General features: G+C 33.7%; 1 protein-coding gene across 32 annotated transcripts in view; it reads right to left on the bottom strand.

Annotated features, from left to right (window-relative positions):
* Positions 1-861: 861 nt before the first annotated feature.
* The window catches only part of nrxn3a (neurexin 3a), a 290,916-nt gene continuing 269,743 nt past the window's right edge, over positions 862-22,034 (bottom strand). For 6 of the 32 annotated variants that reach the window (XM_041266197.1, XM_041266194.1, XM_041266195.1 and 3 more), the window contains 2 exons: positions 15,877-15,964; positions 871-4,199 (listed from right to left, as the gene is read on the bottom strand). In XM_041266197.1, coding sequence (XP_041122131.1) covers positions 3,274-4,199; positions 15,877-15,964 — 1,014 coding nt within the window. In that variant the 3' untranslated portion in view covers positions 871-3,273. Of the gene's footprint in view, positions 4,200-7,499; positions 7,694-15,876; positions 15,965-22,034 lie in introns of those variants that run through there. The other 26 variants (XM_041266192.1, XM_041266217.1, XM_041266218.1 and 23 more) reach the window with 17 other exon arrangements.

The raw sequence follows: 22,034 nt of genomic DNA, 5'->3' as shown, positions 1-22,034 counted from the left end.
TCAAATATATGTCCTCGCATTATACTTTAAGGGATCACATAAAGGAAGGCAGAGACTTTGCAGCCATGTGTGTCATATAAAAAGCAGTGATTAAACTCATGCTTCGGGCTCTCTTTCTCAGTAACCTATTGCTTTTTTTCCTGTCACTCATGTGTTTTCAATCTCTCTGCATTCCTTCAGGTAACCTCTTGCAGTAGAATGTGGAGAAATGGCAGAAGTGCAGCATTGAGAGTAGGGTGGTTAAACATGATCTATTGCAGTACATACTGGCATAGTGCTGAGTTCGGGGATGTTATATGAATATAACCCTATATATTTGGAATTCAATGTAACCTGTCAAGGTCTGAGGGGTGTTCTTTGCTTGTTAAATTGATCATATTTTTCACTTTGGAAAGGCATTGAGCTTTTGCCCACTTGTAGATTAAGAATAATTCATATGCAAGGCAGCCAGCAAGAAGTTTGAGGTTCTGCAACAGTGGTTAGAATTACTATATTGGCTGTCCATCTATTAGTTATTATATTATGTAATGCACATTCAATTTTAAGTTCCGGTAGCATGGAAATAGCATTTTTATGGTGGTTATATTCTATATATTAAGTTTTTTGTTACTTTTTATCTTCATTTCTTTTGTGGAAATATAGATGAAGAAAATGACCAGTTTGCAAAACATAAAACAAAAATGGAAACAAAAACAACAATGATACAAAAAATAAATTACAAATGTCATGAAAATACAATTTGTGGGCTTACTCTTTCAAGACCCTATGCACAAATCTTTAACTTCATTTAAATAACGCCTTGTTTCATGTGCTAAATTGTCACTTTTTAATTGTTACAAAGCCTTACTTAAAGGTCGCAGAACACTCTATATTGTTAACAACAAATGCATTACTTTACATTTTCTGTATCCAACACATCACATTGATACCTTTCTTTAAAATAATCAGGAATGTTTTGGATATTTGTGTTCACACGTTCTTGGTCACAAGCCAGCTAAGGTATTAAACGGAACACAACATAACATATAATTCTCGGCAGTGCTTGTTAATTTCACAGCCCTACTGATTGCGTTTCCAATATAGACTATCAGTGTTGTTGCAGCAGGGATCATTCATGAAAATACAGGGACAGGATACACTGACAATCTTGATATCTATTCACAAGCACTGTCGGCACAAACATGGCATTATTTTGGTTGCAGGCAATTTATGGTGTACATAAAATAAAATACTGTAGTAATTGTGACTATATTGAAAAATACATGTAGTCATCACTGCTATACATACAGCGCAAGACACAGTAAAGGTATAGGAATGAGTTTGTTGTAAACACTACATTGCATTCTGAAGCACTCTAAATATCAAATATGTTGATTCTAGGAGCCCTGACACACACTACATGGTTTGTTCAGTATTATAAACTGCTAGTTCAGTTGTATACTGCTAGTTCTGTAACACTACCAGTGAGAAAAGGAGAAAATGGTGACCATCAGCCTGTAGTGTTATAAATAATGTATAAAAGTGTAACATTCACAACTTCGGGAATAATATTTTATTGCTAAGCATATCCTCGAACATAGATGCCAAAAAAATAAAAAAGATGAATGAATTAAACCATTAACAACACAGTAAATCAAAAATAACATTCACATTGACTTAAATTTGGTTAAAAAAAAAAAAAAAAGCTAACATGTTAGAAGCCCACATCCAGTCTGCACATATTGATCCAAAAGTCTTTGAAAATAAGAACACAAACAAAAAAAAAGAAGCAAGAAGTCATTTCACAAGATCCGTAACAGCAATCCGTAACAAGACACCGCTGAATAATCACATTATTTTCATTAGATACTCTGTATCGTGCTTTAATACCTTTAGAATCTGTTTTTATTTTGTGTTTTTTTGTTCACTTTTTGAAATAAAAAAATAACACGAAAATAATTGATAACAAGAAAGCCTTTTACAATATACAATTAAGAAGGGCATTTTGTATTTGAATAACAACTTCCAGGTGTCAAATATTCATGCGTCTTAGAAACATCACCGAGAAAGATTAGATTTCTAACCTAACAAGTTTTTTCCTCTTTTCAAAATATGTTTTTTTTTTGTTGCTCCAAAATCTTTCCTTATAATCAGATTACAGTTTTGAATATCCTCATGAAATACACTAATAAATCAAATGATCAGTCTGTACAGTAAAATACAAAAAAAAAAATACAACTTAAATGTTATGTACAATATCTACCTACAAAGTACAACAGCAATAATGTAATAAAATATGTAAACAAATTTGTTGCTTGACACAGTTGACTGTGACAACAGATAAAATTCACAATTTCACATTTGATTTATTTCTGTTTTAACATCCTTAACAGTGTTATAGTACTAGTACCAGCCTTCCATCAGACATCACAAGAGTCACAGCAGCTTATTAAAAAAGAGAAGAGAGGGAATGGATCACAGCATCAAAGGCTGTCAAAGATATACTGCTCTGATTGACAGAATGTATACGTGATTTATTTTGTCTTCTAAAAAAAAACAAAAAAACAGAGGAATGCAACTTTGATCATGAATCTTTTGGCCTGTTAGACTTTTTTTTTTCAGTCAAACACCATATAGCATTTGATGGCATGCACTACAATCAGATACTTTACTGAAACTTGAGAACAAATTCTTAACTCGACAGCTGCTCTCTACCTACCATAGGTTCTCAATTACATCGTTAGTTGTACAATTAAATAACAAGGCCAGTAGATCAAGAACAATCGGTTCTTGTTTTTGTTTCATTTAATACAGTGTTTTTGCAAACAGCAAAAATTATAAGACACCACACTTTAATGTAGAAACAATACAAATTTGTCTTTTTTTATGGCAATAGTCCCTTTTTTAGATGATCCTTATAATTTTTTTCAGACCCATTCTCAAAAAGTTGCCAGCACTACATGTTGCATACATGCTCGAAATGGCCAACATATTATTACAGGATTACAAAAAACAAAGTTTACGTCAAGGATCACAGATCTCTAAAAGTCACTTGGGATGATGTAGCTGTGAAGTATTCTACACTGATAACTTCTTCGACCAGACTGAAGAATAAGGTCACTAATGTTGCTAGTAGCCATCTTCATATGCTTACAATAGTAAGTGTGCTTTATATTACAATATAGTTCACTTTCTCCTTGCATTGCTTGGAGTTTTCAGTTCTTTTTTTTTTCTTCTTTAAAATTGCAACTTCCGATATGTTGATTTAATACAGTCCTCTTTATATTTTCTATTTTACACATAATATTCTTTGTCCTTGTTTTTCTGTTTCTTGTTGCTACTTTTTGCACTTTGCTGTTTTTCCTTCAAAACAGCGCCATTTGTCTGTGCTGAATTGCTTATGTAATTTCTAGTTTCATCAACCTGGTAAGATCCTTCGTCCCTGTTTCTGTATTTATACATGGCATAGAGGAGAATTAAGATGCACAAAGCAGCTGCAGCAACTATTCCGACGACCATTCCAGTGGTGCTGCTAGATTCACGGACCACCTCTGAGGCCCCCGGAACCCGTTTGATGCCTGGCTCCGTGGGGTTTGCTGTGGGTACATTACGGAACATTGGGGAGGTTATTAATGGGCTCCTTAGCTTTGTGCTGTCTAGCTCATAGGCAGTGGGCAATGGAAGCAACACTATGTCTGGCTGGGGCTTAAGCTCTCTGTTATTCATTTTGCCTGCTGGCAATTTGGGTACCATTTCGGGCGTGGACGAAGTTGTGGTGCGGATCAGCTCAGGGGACAAAGACATGGTAGTAGTCCTACCAGGTTCGAAGGCTTTGTTAGGTCTAAAGTCCTTGGACTCCCACTTGGGCGCTTGTGCTTTGAAGCCACCTTCAAAGGCCGACGTAGACAAGATCTTATCTGTTACCAGGGAGAAGGTGGTGTAAAAATCTTCATCATCAGTAGGGGGCAGGTTAGAGTCAAAAGCTTCCCCTGAGCCATACCCAGATATCACCAAGCCATCATCATCACAATCATCGCTGCCTTGGTCCGACAAGCAAGGTAACCCCGCCTCAGAGGTCATGGACAGGGAATCTTTGGTGGTCTCAATAATGGTAAGGAGGGGGCGAAAGGTAGGGGGGAGGGTGATGAAGGGTGCACGAGTAGCTAGAGGAGTGATTTCTAAGGGATCTTCTACAAGTACAGGGATTACTAATTCACCTCCTGGGATTAAAAAATAAAAACAAGTGTTAGAACACTGTTCGCATTTCTAATTTGTTCAGATTTTAAATAACAACAAAATAATTATATAATATATATATATATATATATATATATATATATATATATATATATATATATATACATTATGTATATATTAATATATATATATATATATATATATATATATATATATATATATATATATAAATACATTAAAATAAATTAAATTTAAAGGATCTATTATGGGTAATGGGTAAAGTCTCATACCTCCTACCCAGTTACCACATCAAATTTATAGTGAGAGGGAGTCTTTCCAAGTATCACTTGTCAGGCTGTCACAGAAAACATAGCAGGAACTGAGAAAAGCAGTTGAATGACAGTTGAAAACCAGGACAGTGTAAGTACTCTACTGTTAACACTTCTAATTAAAAAGCAACCGTATTCCTGTCATACAAAAAATCATTGCCTATAAAATCTTGAAGCAGACATGGCACTATCTTTTCTTTTGAAATGATTACTCTGGAAAAGGGAAATAAATTCTATCATCTTATCTTAAGCCATATGCTTTTTTTCGTACTTTTAATTACAGTCCAGAAAGTACTTTATGTCTGCTGTTTGACTTGTAGTTTAAACATTATCAACAGTTATTCCCAGATAGTGGATATGGTGTTTTAACCCTGGTTAGATACGAGAGTGGCTTTGGTTTGAGGTGTCAGTATTCTGTAGTGCACTGTAATTAACAGGTTTGCAAAAATCTTAGCGGCTAAAATCTATTAATGGATAAAGTTTTAAATATGTTGGGTAAATCTGACCTTGGGTTCTAAGAAGAAAATGTTATATTTTAAAGTAGAACTAAGATGGGACAGTTAATTTGTTTCCAGTTTTACGATACATAAATTAATTAGTTTTGGAATCAAAACTGATTTGTGGGGTCTTGCTGAATTTTAAGGGGCACATTTTTATATTCACTGGCAACATATTTACTAACCTATTTATAAGCTAATAGAAATGTCTAATAAAATTTATTTTATTTGACCAGATTTAATATTTGAATCCATAGCGCATTAATTCATATCCTCTGACAGTATTACTGGTCAGGTTGCATTCTAAAAAAGTATGCTGCTGTAGACAGCTGCAGACCCTAATCTAAAAATAAAAAAAGTATTTTTCTAAATTCATCTGTTTAGTTTAGTTTAAATACTAAACTAAACATGCATGCAGTGCTTCAGCTCTTTCTCTCACTCATTCTATTGAATATAATATTGTTTAATATCTTAAGGGTTAACTTCCCCTGCCTGTTTACCTTACCTTTTTACCCCACCTTGCATTATTATTTTTTGTATAATACCCTTAAGCTGTTTAGTTATTTATCCTAGGGTAGACTTTCTGTAAAGTTTGTGATGAAAGAGTTAATGATACTTAATTTCATTATTAATATTCCCTCTCAGGGTCGCATGCTAAAACCCAGTTTATAAATGCACCATTCTCTTTACAAACACTGTCCTGGATTATCAAGATGGCCTTCAAGTTGGTAAAACCCTCAGCCAGGAGGCTGGTGATAGAGTTGGAAACCTCCCATACATAAAACAAAATTAATAAACCAAATAAAATGCAACCGTACGATAAAAGCCATATAACAGCATTACAGCAAACATTACATTATAAACATTCACGAAACTAAATACACAACAAATAATACAAATAAAAAAAGGCTTAGTAAATTACACTACAAAAAAAAAAGATTTATCAAAACACTACAAACCACTGATATACAGTGCCTTGCAAAAGTATTCAGACCCCTGACCAATTCTCTCATATTACTGAATTACAAATGGTACATTGAAATTTCGTTCTGTTCGATATTTTTGTTTTTAGAACACTTAAACTCAGAATCAATTCTTGTAAGGTGACATTGGTTTTATGTTGGGAAATATTTTTAAGAAAAATAAAAAACTGAAATATCTTGCTTGCATAAGTAGTCAACCCCTATGCTGTGGAAGCTCCCAGTTTGCACCAATGAAAGAAATTGCCCTAACAAGGACACAATTACCTTACCATTGGCCTCCACCTGTGAAGTATGGTGGTGGCAGCATCATGCTGTGGGGATGCTTCTCATCAGCAGGGACTGGGCATCTTGTTACAAGTGAAGAAAGAATGGATGGAGCAAAATACAGGAAAATACTGCAAGAGAATCTGCTTCAGTCCACTAAAAATCTGAAGCTTGGGAGGAAATTCACCTTTCAGCAGGACAATGATCCCAAGCACAAGGCCAAAGCAACATTGGAGTGGCTCAAGAACAAAAAGGTGAATGTCCTACAGTGGGCCAGTCAAAGTCCTGATCTCAATCCCATTGAGAATCTGAGGCACTATTTGAAAATTGCGGTCCACAAGCGTCGTACAACCAACCTGAACAACCTGGAGCAAATCTGCCAAGAAGAATGGGCCAAAATCACTCCGACAATGTGTGCAAAGCTGGTACATACTTACCCCAAAGGCTTAAAGCTGTTATTGCAGCGAAATGTGGCTCTACCAAATATTAATGTGTGGGGGATGAATACTTATGCAAGCAAGATATTTCAGTGTTTTATTTTTCTTAAAAATATTTCCCAACATAAAACCAATGTCGCCTTACAATAATTGATTTTAAGTTTAAGTGTTTTTAAAAAAAATATCGAACAGAACTAAATTTCGATGTACCATTTGTAATTCAGTAATACGAGAGAATTGGTCAGGGGTCTGAATACTTTTGCAAGGCACTGTATATATATAAGTGGTTAAATATATATATCCAGCTGATATATATATATATATATATATATATATATATATATATATATATATATATATATATATATATATATATATATATATATATCAGCTTTCAAAATTATAACATCCTACAAAAAAGTTATCGCAGAAGGAAAGCATACCACATAATTTTTGTCAACTTACATCAACAAATTGCCCGCATGAAGAAAAAAATTTACAAAAGAAAGTTGTGTAAGAATGTTCTTGGACAAGTATCATTATATTGTTGCAAAGTTTACTTTAGCAATTGTTATATTTAAATTTAAATATATTTTTTTTTTGACAAGATGATACAGGGAGGCAACAACACATACATCCACACCACATAACATGAAAAATAAATTCTCTTTTTTTCTTTTTTTAAATAACTCAAGTATTATAAAAAAACAAAAAAACAAAACAAAACAAAAAAACTGTACATGTATAACTTGATTTTGTTGTTTTTAAATATCTACATTATAATATTTTTTGTATTAATTAAAGTTTTTTGCTTTGTTTATAATTTTTTTAAAGGAACGGATGACTGTACATATTTTAACACTGCTAAAGAGAAGGAAAACATGAAAAGGTCTGGACCTATGAGTATACTACATAGGAAATGAGAATGATGGGGGGGAATGTGTAAGTCAATTGCCATGTCCATGTAAGGGCGGTACGAAGCGGTCTGGCGGCATTAGAGCTTTTTGCTGTAAGGAAGGGATGGGGATATACAAACAATGAGCATATACATGCCCATCTACAAAAAAGAACATAACTCTAACACTGACAATCTCACAAACCCTAAACTGCAACTTATTCGACATGCAATTTAATTATGCATTAATACAGTCTTAATCAAACTAGCTTTTAAAAAAAAAAAAAAAAAAAAAAATCAATAGAAAAATTAAAAGCTAATTTTAGTTCTGGAACTGCTTCTCTTACAGTGATGCAGGCCAGTAAAATGTTATTGCTTCACATAGAATATCAATGAGTCTACCCTTTCCAAAAAATTTTCCATTTTTTTTTTTAAAGTGTTTTTTTTTTTTTTTTGTTTGTTTGTTTTTTTTTTTCTTACTGAACAGTGTATCATTTTCATTACACTGGCCTGCACCACGCACGTGCAGTGCGTTCCAAATTCAAAAGGTTTAAGTTTTTCTTTATAATAATAAAAAAGATATCTTATATATATATATATATATATAAATATATATTTATATATATATTAGATGAATATAGATATATATACTGTTGACAAGAATCTTCACATTTAATTTGTTATAGCTTCTTTTTTTTTTTTTTTTGCAAATTTTGAACAAAACCAAATAGATCAGCAATTAATAAAAAGAACAACAAAAAATATGTACTACAAAAAAACAATTTTCCCAAGGGAAGAAAGAACAAAGCAATTTTAGTTTTCCACACACTATCATAGATGAACAACCAGAAGCACACACTACAACAGACACAGTAAGAGGGACAGTGTTTAGGCTGTTGTCAACCCCTTTATGTGTTTAAAGGACAATATAATTATTATTATTATTAATTTTTTTAGTATTTTTAAACATGTAACAGGCGTGCAGTCTGGGTGTACGTCAAAGAGAGAGAGAAGAAACTGGTTGGAAATGGGTTATTTATTTTTACTGCAGATGTTAATGCATGCGCAAAGTAAGTTGCATTTAGGGAAAGTAGAACAGTACAGCAAGCTAGGGTAAGGAGGAGATTAGCAGGTTGGAGATAGGTTAAAGGTCAGGACAGCAGTTTTACCAATGGCTGCAGATCCAAACGGCAAGGGAATTCTAATTATGTAATAGTAAACTACAGTAGTAAACTATATTGTTTAGTATTTTAGTTGCCTTAATGGATCAACAAGGAACACAAACAACGTCCATTCATTATTGTGCTGATGCTCCTCCACAGTGCTTATTTTCCATTGCGTTTCTTCCAAGACAACTAAAAATCTTAATAGGCAATATATTATTTTAGCCAGCAACAATAGATATAAACCATGTTGTCATGAATCCACAGTCGTTGGTTTAACAGCGTAACAGGGAAATCTGGGGAATTCCACAAAATATCATGAGGCTTTAAGATTATTGGAACAGGTATACAGTTCTTTACATAGCCTAATCTTGCCATTCCCAATATACTGTATTATTACCTACTATTGGAACTGTGGCACTCATGCAGTTCAGCTTTGTTTCTTTGATTACCAGGTGGCTATACACCCCACTGACAAATGTGTATAAACGTAATGCAGCTTTTTAAAAATCAATCCACGCAGTCATAAAAAAAAAAAAAAAAAAAAAAAAAAAAAAGGGCATATTTTAAACCAACTATGTTGTGTATGTACATCACAGGAGCAGGTTTATGTAAAAACTAGTAGTTCATTTTGTTTGAGCTGTATGGCAGGCATTGTAAAACCTATAATGTAAACATGTGCATTACTTTAAATTAAAAAAACAAAAACAAAAAACCAAACAAACAAACCAAAAAAAATATTTAGGCATTTGTATAATAGATCATAGTGTAATTTAAAAATAGTTTCCACAAAAGCATCACAAAGGCAAGTGCTGGAGGTAGAACATTGGATGCGAGCTTTACTTGTACCCACAGCATGTGAAATAATAACCTTTAGTGTCATTTACAGTTGGTTACTGAATGAAGTTATATGAGTAAATGTGTTGGGTGATAGTTGACTTTATATCTGTTTTTGCTTCTTTAAGTAAAACTTTTATTTTCAGCTTTCTTGTATTTAAGGAATTCATTTAATACATGTGACCCTGTGATTCTATACCTCATGAACAACCTAATGAAAAGCATATTCTTATTACTCTCGCTAGAGGGAAAAGACAACTGTGGACTTTGAAATCGGGAGCTCATTATGACAGCTCATTAACAGCTAACCTTTTGGAAAGTGATTTGCGAAATTGTATTCAATGCTAATAATCTATGATTTTATTCTAATGCAGTGTTATTCTTGCTACCATGATTAATTAAATGTAGTGCTCCATATGGACCAGTAGTTTCTAAAACGCAATTAACCTCACGCAAAATATACCTTTGACTCACTAAAGTGCAGCTCTAAACCCCCTACAATGTTGATAGCTAATCTTTTGTCTGTCTGTTCAATATGTTTGTATGCATCAGTTTTATTTGCAAGCTGACTGTCAAGTTCATAATATTTATTTAACGGAAAAGGGAAGTATTTAGCATATTTTAAAAGGGCAACATTTAAATCTAGCATTTAAACAGAGTTTAACAGAGTAACATGTCTGCCATATTTGCTACCATAGATAGAAACAGACAGCACCAGAGACAACATGAGACTGAGGAAACTTGTATTCACAGTACCTGATACAGTTACTTCTTAGCAATGTGTCCGGCTGTCTGAAACTAGATTGCTTTGATGATGAAGGTGATGCATACAGGTTTGTATACTTATACACTTATAACTTTAAAGTATGTTTCAAAGCTCTTTTCAAAATGTCTGCTCTAGTGCACTGCTAGTGTAAGGATTATTGCCCACATTGTCAAACAGGTAACACAGCAATAACGATCCATGATGTGGTATGGAATAGAAAAGCCAGAGCACTTGTTATAGTTTTTTTCGCTCTTCCTGCAGTGATTTAGACAGATCTCAAACCCCAGTGCACTAGAGCGGCCATTTTGAAAAGAGCTTTGAAACAGATTTAAGGCTTGCAAAGAAAATCAATTGAAACCTGTGTCAAACTTTGCCTTTTCCAGTTTCTATAAGTTGCTGATCAAAAAATAAATACCTCGTAGCAGTAAGGACAGGATAAGTAGAGCCACTTGAGGTGTTATTTTAGACTACATTATTTCTTCCCTTCATTTTCTTCCAATACATATTAGAAAATATATGATTTAAACATCTGCTCGTTATGTCATGGTGAATTAGAGAAAGGTTCTTACACAATAAAGCACTGCATAGGTACACCTTATATCCAGTGCTCGTTAGCTGTTATTTCATGATTTGACAATTCATTTTGAATTGATTTCACACAATTTTGTATGTAAGTAAATACATACAATGTGAAAGTAAGATAATGTTCATGTGCATAGGTGAGCAGGGATTTCTGTTGGGCCACTCGCCCGCTGTAGCCCAGCCTATGCAGAACCTGTTACACTGTCCATTGGCTCATGTTTGCAGAGCTGGTGAAGGCAGGGCACTTATATATACTCTCATATAAAAATGAGAATGATCATTAATTAGCTCCCACAGTTATTTATAAACAGATTTATTTATTTTTTTTACATCTAGCTCTGTATTTTGTTTTTATCTTAGTAGACATGATTGAGATGTCTCTTTTTGAAGACAGTTTATTTATTTCAAAAACTCCCCAGGCTTTTTTTTTAAACTGTTTTTGGCAGTCAATTTGTTGCACAACAACGACGTTTCTATAATAAAGAGCTTAAAGCTGGCTAAAGAAATCATATCTTAGCAAACTAGAGGTGTCAGCTAAATAACCCTGAACTGTATTAATATTTGTTCAAATATGACAATGAGTCCAGAGAGGGATGACAACATCTTCAATCGAGAGCCCTTTTATAAACAGTCCTTTCAAACAAACTCTTGCAACATGGGAACCATTCGTTTTACTTGTAGGAGAACACTCAAATAGGTAGATTTACTGGCAGATAAAATAACTCTTTCTCTGGCTTTTTCCTGTTAACGGATCAGACCTAAGGTTATAGAAAGATCCTGTGCAACACTACTTATCTAGTCTGGAATAGGTAATAGAATTGCTGCTTAATCTGTTTAGGCCTTTCTTTTCTTTACAGTGTCTGTGGTTGTGTTGTCTATTTTAATATAGACAAATTTGCACGGCATGCAGCCAATTTGGACTTTTTTTTATGTAACTGGGTTAGTAAAAAGTAATATTTTTATATTAACAATACTCACTGGAACAAAAAAAAAAAAATATATATATATACAGATTCAACATCTAAACAGTCCAGTTATTACTTTCCCAGGTAATTTACAGATCACCAGCTTCTGCTCAGACCTGTCTTGGGCAGTTTTTGTTAAAAGAAACAGCTTTGTATATAACACTTGGTTATATCTGATTGTAATCAAAGCAATATTTATATCTGGGTCTAGGCAATTACTGCAAGGTTTGGCCTCAGGTTGATGATGCTCATTTCTTTCTGATGATTTCATTATAGGTGATTGCAATGAAACCTGAGAAAACAAACAGATATGATTTGAGCCTGTTATTACTTTCCTCCATTTCAACTGATATGAAAGGTGAGACGTATTTACTCTGTCACTGGCATGTGAAATCTGAAATTGTGCTTCTTTTAATAATAATTTTACAATTTGATATTAACATTCTCAGGACTTGCCAGTCTGTGCTCCTCACATAAAGGCTAGCCATAACTTAACACTTAAAGGTGTGTCATATATTTACATATTTATAAATACTGGTATCTGTAATAGAATAGATATTTCTCCCCCTGCTACATAACCAAATTATTTAAACTATGAATCTGAAGTTTAAAATGTGTGTGTGTATATTATATATATATATATATATATATATATATATATATATATATATATATATATATATATATATGTGTGTGTGTGTGTTTAATGCTGTAATTCCATCTCAGGGATCTGTTAAGGAATTGATAAAGCACGCTGTCTCTTGTTATCTTATTTCTCCACCAGATCACCTTGAATAAAGGAATTATACAATATTATAATACACTGCATGCCATCTATTATAATCTTCCTTTTATTTGTTATGATACATGTTAGGTTACATATAGAACATCTTGTAGGAAAACAAAACATATCATAAGCAGTTTGGTTTTTTAGTCACGTATTTAACACGCCATCAAATCATGATACCCTCTTGCTAAAAGGAGTCTATTTCCCCAGTAATTACTGTAGACCATGGGGAGAGAATACACTTTATTTCCTAATAAAACCAAAATGAAAAGTCTGTACTGCACAAGTGCCCAGGTTCATGTTCCTTGATACCTGTTATTGGTAAATACTTAAACGTTAACGAGAGTTCAGATATTGCCTTTTTATGGAATTCCATTAGGGGCAAGGGAAAATACAGTTTTACAAACAGAGAACAGAATCACATGACAACACAAGAACAGTACAATGCAAGACATGGACAGACGTACAGAAGTTGCTGCAGAAAGAGAATGCTGCAGCAGTTTCTTACTGCTACTTCTAAGACGTTACTGAACTAAACACTACAGGCTGGCTGGGTTAGCCTAAATGCGTAGCTATGAGGTACACACACAATGGTGGCAGCAAAGCCCGTGCATTGTTAATGGAAGTCACTCTGAACTTGATTTTAGTTAGTTTATCAGCTACAACTTTTGCATGCCACAAATGACTTTAAGATCAACAAATAAAATAGAAAAACAGATATACTTTGTGGCAATAAAATTCTTTTTATGCCATCTGCATTGAAAATAAAACACACTTATATGCAGAACAGCTTGAACGAGTGAAAAGGGGAAGAAGAAAGGAGAAAAAAATCATTCTTTCACACACAACTTTCTTCAGACAGATTGGGGTAGCCCACGTGAGGCAAAAAAGTGATGGCAAGAAAAGATTTTGTTGCCTTTATTTGCTTTGTTACTCAAAAAAATGGGAATGTTTTAAATAAAGTAAAAGGGAAAAAAAAATTTCTCAACCACCAAAAAATTCATGCGGCACAAGATGAGGTGAAACGACAGAAATGTGCCATTTTGGATAACTGGCAGATGAGGACAGCAACTTAAAAACGAAACTCAGAAAACTAAACAGTAAAAAAAAAAAAAAAAAAAAAAAATCCCACTCGTGCTTTACCAAAGAAACAACATATCATGCAACTGTCCACGTCAGCTGATGCTGGGGTTAGAATGAGGGCGTGAATTTCTGTGTAAACGTGTGATTGGATGACAGAGGCCTGTTGATATCTGTCTTTTTTATACTATATATAACTCAGGGGGCATTAGGACATAAATTTAACTTGTTTTTTAATAGCATCTTACCCTAAACCTTTATTTGGAAGAACTCAGGGTTGGCATTTCCCTTCCAGGTAATCATAACCAGAACTCTTACAAGCAACCAATCATGTCACTGCAAGTCAAAGTTTAGAAACCTACTTTCAAGCTACTAGCCAGCTAACGAGTGACCCATATTCAGTTTATTTATCTACCAATCTTTCGGTTCAATAAACTTTGTAGAAAAAGCTCTACCACCTCATACTTACCATTGATAACCTTACGTAAACTTCCTTTGAAACCTTAGTAAAACTGTTTATTATTAAAACTGTTTAAATATGGATATACATGAGTCAAAATCAATTGCTCATTGTACAGTTGCAAAATGTTTTTAAATTACTCTATTACAGTACCACCTTTGAAGCTAGGTCAAGATAAACACCTTATAATAATGCATTTGTGTTTACATTTACAAAAGGTTTATCCTTTATAAAGTAATACTGTAGCTAGGCTTACTTTGTTAGATCTATGTGGTGCTTAAAACATTTAAGTATGCAACAAGACGAATTGCCCAAGGGTGTAATGAGGCTCAACGCCACAGACGGAGGGCCTTATAGCCCCTGGAAGACCCGGTATTTCCCAATACCGCCCACTGAGGAGGGTCTTATTGTGCTTAGAAAATGGGCAACTGTTATAAAAAAAAATAAAAAAAGACCTGAACATTAAGTGGCTCAGGGATATCTGTCCAGGTGAAAAGGCATTTATGCTGGTACTTTGTATTTCCTGGTCATCTATTGAAAGTTAATGTCACGTTACCCTTCCAAGGGTATTAGCCAATCAGATGCCAGGAAATAAAAAGACAGTTTTCTATACCTTACAGTGACTTGATTGGCTGCTCAGTTGTTAATAACTACATCAGCCTAAAAGAACCCAAGTTCTGCCCCAAAAAAAGTGTAATCTCAGAGTAAGTGTTTAAAACCTATATTTGTCTCTACATTATACACTTCATATTTTCATTTCAAAATGAGCAGTAATGATACACTTTTACCTTAAAAATGTATGAACAAAAAAAATATAAAAAACTTTGTACACAGAAATTCGATGATATCTGTTCTCTATTAAAATGTTTAACTTAAGACAAGCCTTTAAAAAACTTACAACAGTAACTAGATCAATTGCAGTTATGCTGCTAGATATCACATCATAATTTTGCCAAAAGCAATAAAAAAAAAACAAACAAAAAAAAAAAAAAACTCAAAATGTATCTTTGGTTAAAAATGCAAGTCAATACCACATGGCATAAAAAAAAAAAAAAAAAAAAAACTTCAAATACGATACATTTTGAAGCATCAATGCAGAAAACATAATACCGTTTAATACTAATTTTGGACTTTGTGTGCTTAAAGATGTTTAGCTCTCATTGCAATGCTGAGAGAACAAAATTAGTATCAATATATTATCATGTTAACCACTTTGTGAATCCCATGGACAAGTATAGCTTTATTATATGTTTGTATAACAAATAAGTGGGATTAAAACTGTTTACAATGTGTTGTCCTACTTTAAATTTATAATGCACCCTTGAAAAGAAACCCCCAGAGAAGCACATACCATAATTCCAATTTGTAATGTGTTTAAAATTCATAAATTGCTAGATCAGAAGTATGTAACAGTTTGATTTATTTGAAGTATTGGATTGTTCTATATATATATATATATATATATATATATATATATATATATATATATATATATATATGTGTGTGTGTGTGTGTGTATGTGTGTGTGTGTGTGTGTGTGTGTGTATACACTTAATATGTTAATATGTGGGTCCATGGGAGCTGATGCTTTAAGGATAATATCCTTTGCTGCAAATTAAAATAAAATAAAACAAAGCAAGCAAAAGTAAACCAACCTATCCCACCTGGATGACCTGTGTCACACTCATCGAGATCCTCATCATCGCTGGAGCATTCCGCGGAGGAAACAATATCATCTGTAGTCTGTGTGGTGACAAAAAATAAGAACTATTATTAAACTATCTGTATATATATAAAAATGCTGCTAAAATAAAAGATGCCATCAAGGTGTTGACTGTCCCTCTGGAATACAGTTTCAGCATCATCTTAGAATGCCCATTGCATTGTGATGAACGTTATTTTTTAAAAGTGGCCATGTTGACTTTATGCTGTATACAGAGTAAGAGACCCAGAGACAAAACATGTAGGTGAGTTATCCCTTAGGACTGACAAATGCAGGGTTTTGAAAGTAGCGTGCACCTTGATGCAAGATGACTGTGGTAATGGGATCCATCAATAATTTTCAATACAGTGGCTTCTCCTGACCTTTAAGAGCCATTCGCTGCAAAGGATTTATACGTGGTGTGTTAAGGAAAAGGGTGGGTAGTAGAGAGGGCTGAATCTCTGATATTACAGTCAATAATGGAGAGTTTCTGCTTTTGACTGCAATAACTGAAGAAGAACATATTCACACACTCCTACAGCAGACTGCTCCCAGAAGGGAGAGACAATAGTGTCATAGTACAGCCAGCACCATTAGGGTATATCTAGTGTCTATTAAAGAAATAATGCATAGGGTGACAGTAGTGGTTCATGCTGAAATTTGTACTGTAGTGGTTCATGCAGTTGTAGGTATACATTGTATTACAGTCGCCAGAATTGTTTTAAATATTTTTGTAAAAGGGTGCCGGTGATACAATTAAAATTATTGGATGGAAACCAGGAAGAGGGACACCCAACTAGTGTCCAATTAGATGAAGGAAAAAAAAAAAGACTATGTGGTGTACAGACTGGATTGCAAAAAATAAAATGTACATTTCAACTGTACATTTTAGGTACTATTCAACCACCCATTTCTTTGATGCAAAATTATTTGTATTCTGCTGCACCATGCAAAGTTATGTGAGCAAATGTTTCTATTTCTCACTACATAACAATGGGAATGAAATATCATGCTGATCAAGTTTCCACATGGTATTAGAAACTCATACCTCTGGTTTAATACACCCTCCCAAAAATATTGGAGCTACTGATTCAGCCCTGTATATGTGCGTTTTTCTATTTACTCCATGGGACTCCATTTACTTTACTTAATTCTATTTATAACTTCTGTCTTAAGGTAAATGGCTTTTTTGTTTACTGGAGCTGTTCTTAAGAACCTTCAGTCGCATTTAAAGAAAATGCCAGTTTTGCTTTCCCTCTACTTCTCCATTGTATACTGTTTGACATTTTATTATAGAAAGGATTTTGTGAAAATGAAATGCTGCTGTAATGTTTTAGTATTATAAGAATGAAATAATGTCTAGTAGGCTGTAATTAAATGACTGCTGGTTTCGTGATCCTTTTCCTTTATGCATGACTCCACTATGCAAGCAATAGTATACTGGCATTTAAAACATATAATCCAAGAATGTTTTAGAATAATTTCTAATCATATTGTTCTAAAGGGTAGCAGCAGGTTTTTTTTGGTTGTTTCTTCCCCTAAAAGTGGTGCCTACTTGTGATAATATAAAAAAAAACACTCACTCCAGCACTAGTCAAAACATTTTCTGACATAACTGCAGTGAATTAAACATATTTTAATTGGTAAATAAACTGGATTAAACGCCATGTGTTTTCATAAAATAAAATAACTGATAATATTATCGTAGATAAACTGTTTGCCAAATTCAGGTTCCTTGCTCAAATTATTCACCGCAAGTGCCACTTCAATCTTCTCCTCCTGATTGTTTGCATGGATTTTCATTACTATAGATCACCTCTATTGAAAGGAAAAACTTGATTCTTGCACATTTGAAGATTATCTCCTCACCTCAGTAGCCCACAATTCTGATTTATTTCTGTTTTCTCTTACTTGGTGTGTGCACAGCAAACAGTCCCATCATTTTTCACTGCAGTACTCTGGCATGTCTTTATAGGAGCAGATTAGGATGAGGATAAAATAAGTACTGTCATAGAACAGCCTTATGGAATTATAAATAACACACAGAATGATGAAATTCACACTTCAAATAGAAGAAAGACTCATAAATTTGGCGGCGTGATAAAATACTGTTCTCCAGCTGCCCAGCACATTGAGCAATAATTTCCCAAACTTTGGGTATGTTTTTGGTATTGCACTGTTTTTTATTTTTTTTTATTTTTCTTTATTTTATCTTTCCAGTAAACACATATTATTCATTTGAATGGCAAAAGTATTTGCCCAACTTAAAAGGGGTTAAGTGTAGATCAGATACAGAACATGTAATTCACTATTATTTTAAAGATAAACTGAATTATAGTGAATTACAGATGCACTTAATCTGAAATGGTAATCTCTCAACAAACGAGGGGACAACCAACATGGCGGCTTTCCTTTAGAATGTTTAATAAAGTGAATGATGGAATTTATAAGTTTTATTGTCACAATGCATTTTGTGACCTTTGCCACGTTGGCTATGATATCAACCAACAAGATGGGTTTTGTTCTGGGGAAATGGACTAATCCATGTAACAACAATGTGAAAACTTGTTTCTGCTATGCTTAAGCCTTTAACATCCATCTGTTACCAAGGGATTAATCTCTTCATTGCTCAAACTGGCCTGACAGTGAGGGAAAACTTTAATATTGAACAACTGGAGATTAACTAGTTTCAATGCGCTTTCCAAAACTCTGGAAATGTAATGCTTAATGGTGACTGACTGATAAGCAAATCCACCAAAATCCTTTCAATTTATTTTGGGGCCTTGAGAAATTACATATTATTTAATGCATCAAACATCTTAAGAAATCTCGATCTGGGTTTATTGATTTCATACAACATTTTCAAAACTATACGAAGGACCTGCCAATGTTATGTTTCAGCATGGCTTGCATTTCCAGTATACTTGGACCAGAAAGATGATTGTGGTACTTTCAAGTTTACTGAAAAATACAAACGCAGCATTCTACATTGATAAGGTCGACGGGTGCTTTGTGTATAGCTTTACAAAGTGTGAAAATGGCTGTCCCTGTCAAAACGACTTGCTTTTGGCTTTTTATGTATGTGTACGAATTTGATATTTCTAAACTCTTTCGGTATCTTTACAGAACGACTACCGTAGGATAGCTAGTTAAATAGTTTCAGTGTTTTGTTGTGAGAAAAACAAAACAAACAAAAACAACAACAACAAAATGTTGTCTATTGTTTTGGGTGGAATTACTTTTCCTATACTACAACAGTGGCCTGCTTACTAGAAATATGAAATTATTTATTTAACTATTTTCCATTTATCTAAATCTAAAATATATGTAAATAACATAGATAGAACTCCCATGCTAAGTTTACAGGATTTACAAAAACAAAAGAAAACAAAACAAAAAAACAAACAAACAATACAAGCCTCCGGGAAACATTTGTTCAAAAATCAGTATCCTGTTTTGACAAGTGCTTCTTCCCAGTAGTTGAATAAATTCTAAACTCAATGTTTTAAATAGACTCAACATCATTATTCTACTCTTTTTATTATTGTTTTTGACAGGGAATGACCACCTTCTTGCACATGTAAATTATAGAAGGATGACAAGTTAAATACTAAAGCTATCAGAAGAATGCTTGGAACTATATTTAAGTGATAGTATCCGCTGATGAAGGCTCTACCGCGTGGCAGCTGACCGCGATTGGAGTGCTCTTCTAAGCCTGCAGTTTAGTTTAGTTTTTTTTTTTTTTTACGAAATAAATAAGTTTAATAATAGTATCGTGCATTAGTAATACTATTAATTACATATTTTATCTTATTTTCCTCTAATAAAATGGTGCTATTTCCTTATTAAATCCCATCATAATTACAGGCTTACTCCATTGGCCCTATCCTAATTTTGTCAAGTGTAAGACACTACTTGAACCAAATGAACAATTCAATCAATTTCTGCAGTTGGCGGTCCTTGGAATTCTAAAATGAAAATGTCACCAGTGGGCTACAAAGTGAAATCTACCCTTCCTTTTGCTGTGACTTGGAAGGCCTTTTTTTGTTAAAAATAAAAAATAAATAGATGAAGTAACAGGCTTGAAATGACCACAGCCAATTAACATGCTTAGAGATTCAGGGATTCAATAATGTTGCACAAGAGTTATCAGTTAAAAATGGGCTGGGTTTGGCTTTCTTGTCACTCACCCTTTCAGTTTTCTTTTCTTTTTTTTTTAATATCTCAACCTGCAGTTATATGTTCTCATCAGCTGACAAGGTTCTATGATTGTGTAGGTCACTGCTACATTAGTCTTTGAAAGTAGCCATGGCAGTGCCATTTATATCATCCCCATTATGTGTGGGCTTGAATTTAAAAAAAATATAACACATGACAATGTTCTGCACAAAGATGAAATTCGTAAAATATATAGAAAGAACCACACTTTAATACCCTCAAGTATCTGTATTAAACTCTGTTTGAAGCCATAACAATGCAAAATATGACAAGAAATACATCGTTTTGAATAACTATTATCAAAACCAATACCAAGAAGTTCTTAAACGTGAGTATAACTCACAGTGACTGCAACATCTCCTGACTAGAAAGCTAGGCAGTCTGAGTGTGCATGCATTTCTTATCATGCTTTGGCTTTCCATTTCCTATGGATGTTCATATGACACAAATACAGTGAAAGAGAATCACAGTGGTTGGGCTGCCTCTAATGAAGGAACTGTACCAGCTATCTGCTGAGGCACTGTGGTCATATACTGTCTTGTTCCCTGACAGGATATTACACACACACTTGTTTTAATTAAGAGACCACAAAAAAAAAAAAAAAAAAAAAAGCTGTAGAAGGACAAAGAGAATGTGAATGCCACTTCCACTTGATGTTCACAGCTAAAAAGCTGAAAAAGGTTTTTTCTTTTTACAGAATGAAAAGAAAAGAAGAAATGTAATTAGGAAGAAAAAGAAATGTTGGATAGGCTTTAATGATTACGTTAAATTTGTGGATCTTCCCCAAAGCCTATCTAGAAACCTTGCACACTACACTAAGCCACTGATCCTTACCCAACTAATTCAGAAATTCAGCCTGCGTAGAGATTTACTGCATACTGACAGCATCAAGAGAGAGAGAAATAATTACACCCCCTACCATGTGGGTTCCAAGCAGAGATTGTATTATTGTATGCCCAATAAATTATACCCAAGTCTCATAATGCTGCAATAATTATATTATACACGGAGAAAACAATACAACTAGCAAGGAACTCATATCTAATAACCCTTAAATAAGCATGTCAGTGTAGGATGTGGAACTTTATTAAAAATGACACTTTTTCACCCTCGTATAGCTAGAATTGTTATAATGTTTCTGCAACTTTGCTTTAGCCTAGTTTCTACGATTATGGGGAAAAAAAAAAAAAAAAAGAAAAACGCATTCAGAGGCAGTTGCTCACTAAAAACACATCTACCTCCCATCACAGAATACTAAAGTATGAGCAGATTCTGGTTATTTGTTTACTGCAGAGATAGAGCTTCTCAAAGCAAACACATCCGTGTGTAACCTTTGTGCTTTCCTATCAAACACTGTATTGTGCTATGGGGAGTTCAAATGGCTGACACTAATCAGTCATGGGCTTATTGTGGAAAAAAGATGAGATGTGCAAGTGGTAATAGGTCAAATGTTTATTTATTCATTGCCTTTAGAAATACGAATTCAGGTCTTGTATCATTACAAGACACGTGTCAATTCTAACTCTATAATTACCCAATCTGGAGCATATTTTTAAAATGAAAGGAATTTGATATGAATATGTTAATGGTGTCTCTTGAGATGTATTAACAAGGACAGTGCTTTTATTTAAATCCACTTTGAAAAGTACTAGACATTCATGTTTGCACACTTCTTTCAAAGGAACACCACATAATGTTATAGTCTAATTCACACATTCAATTACAGATGCACAGACTACATTCATTTAGATATGGTATTTTTGTTTTATCGCACTATGCTTATGTACAGAGAGTCCGTCAAGAATGACACAAAAAATAAAACTGACACTATGCAATATGTGTGTGTATATATTTATATATATAAATCTCATAAACAAAAGAAAACAGAAAAAC

Source organism: Polyodon spathula, chromosome 12 (assembly GCF_017654505.1).
Source record: "Polyodon spathula isolate WHYD16114869_AA chromosome 12, ASM1765450v1, whole genome shotgun sequence".
Taxonomy (NCBI): domain Eukaryota; kingdom Metazoa; phylum Chordata; class Actinopteri; order Acipenseriformes; family Polyodontidae; genus Polyodon; species Polyodon spathula.
Note: the sequence above shows the minus strand (reverse complement) of the source record. Positions and strands in the feature narration are given on the sequence as shown.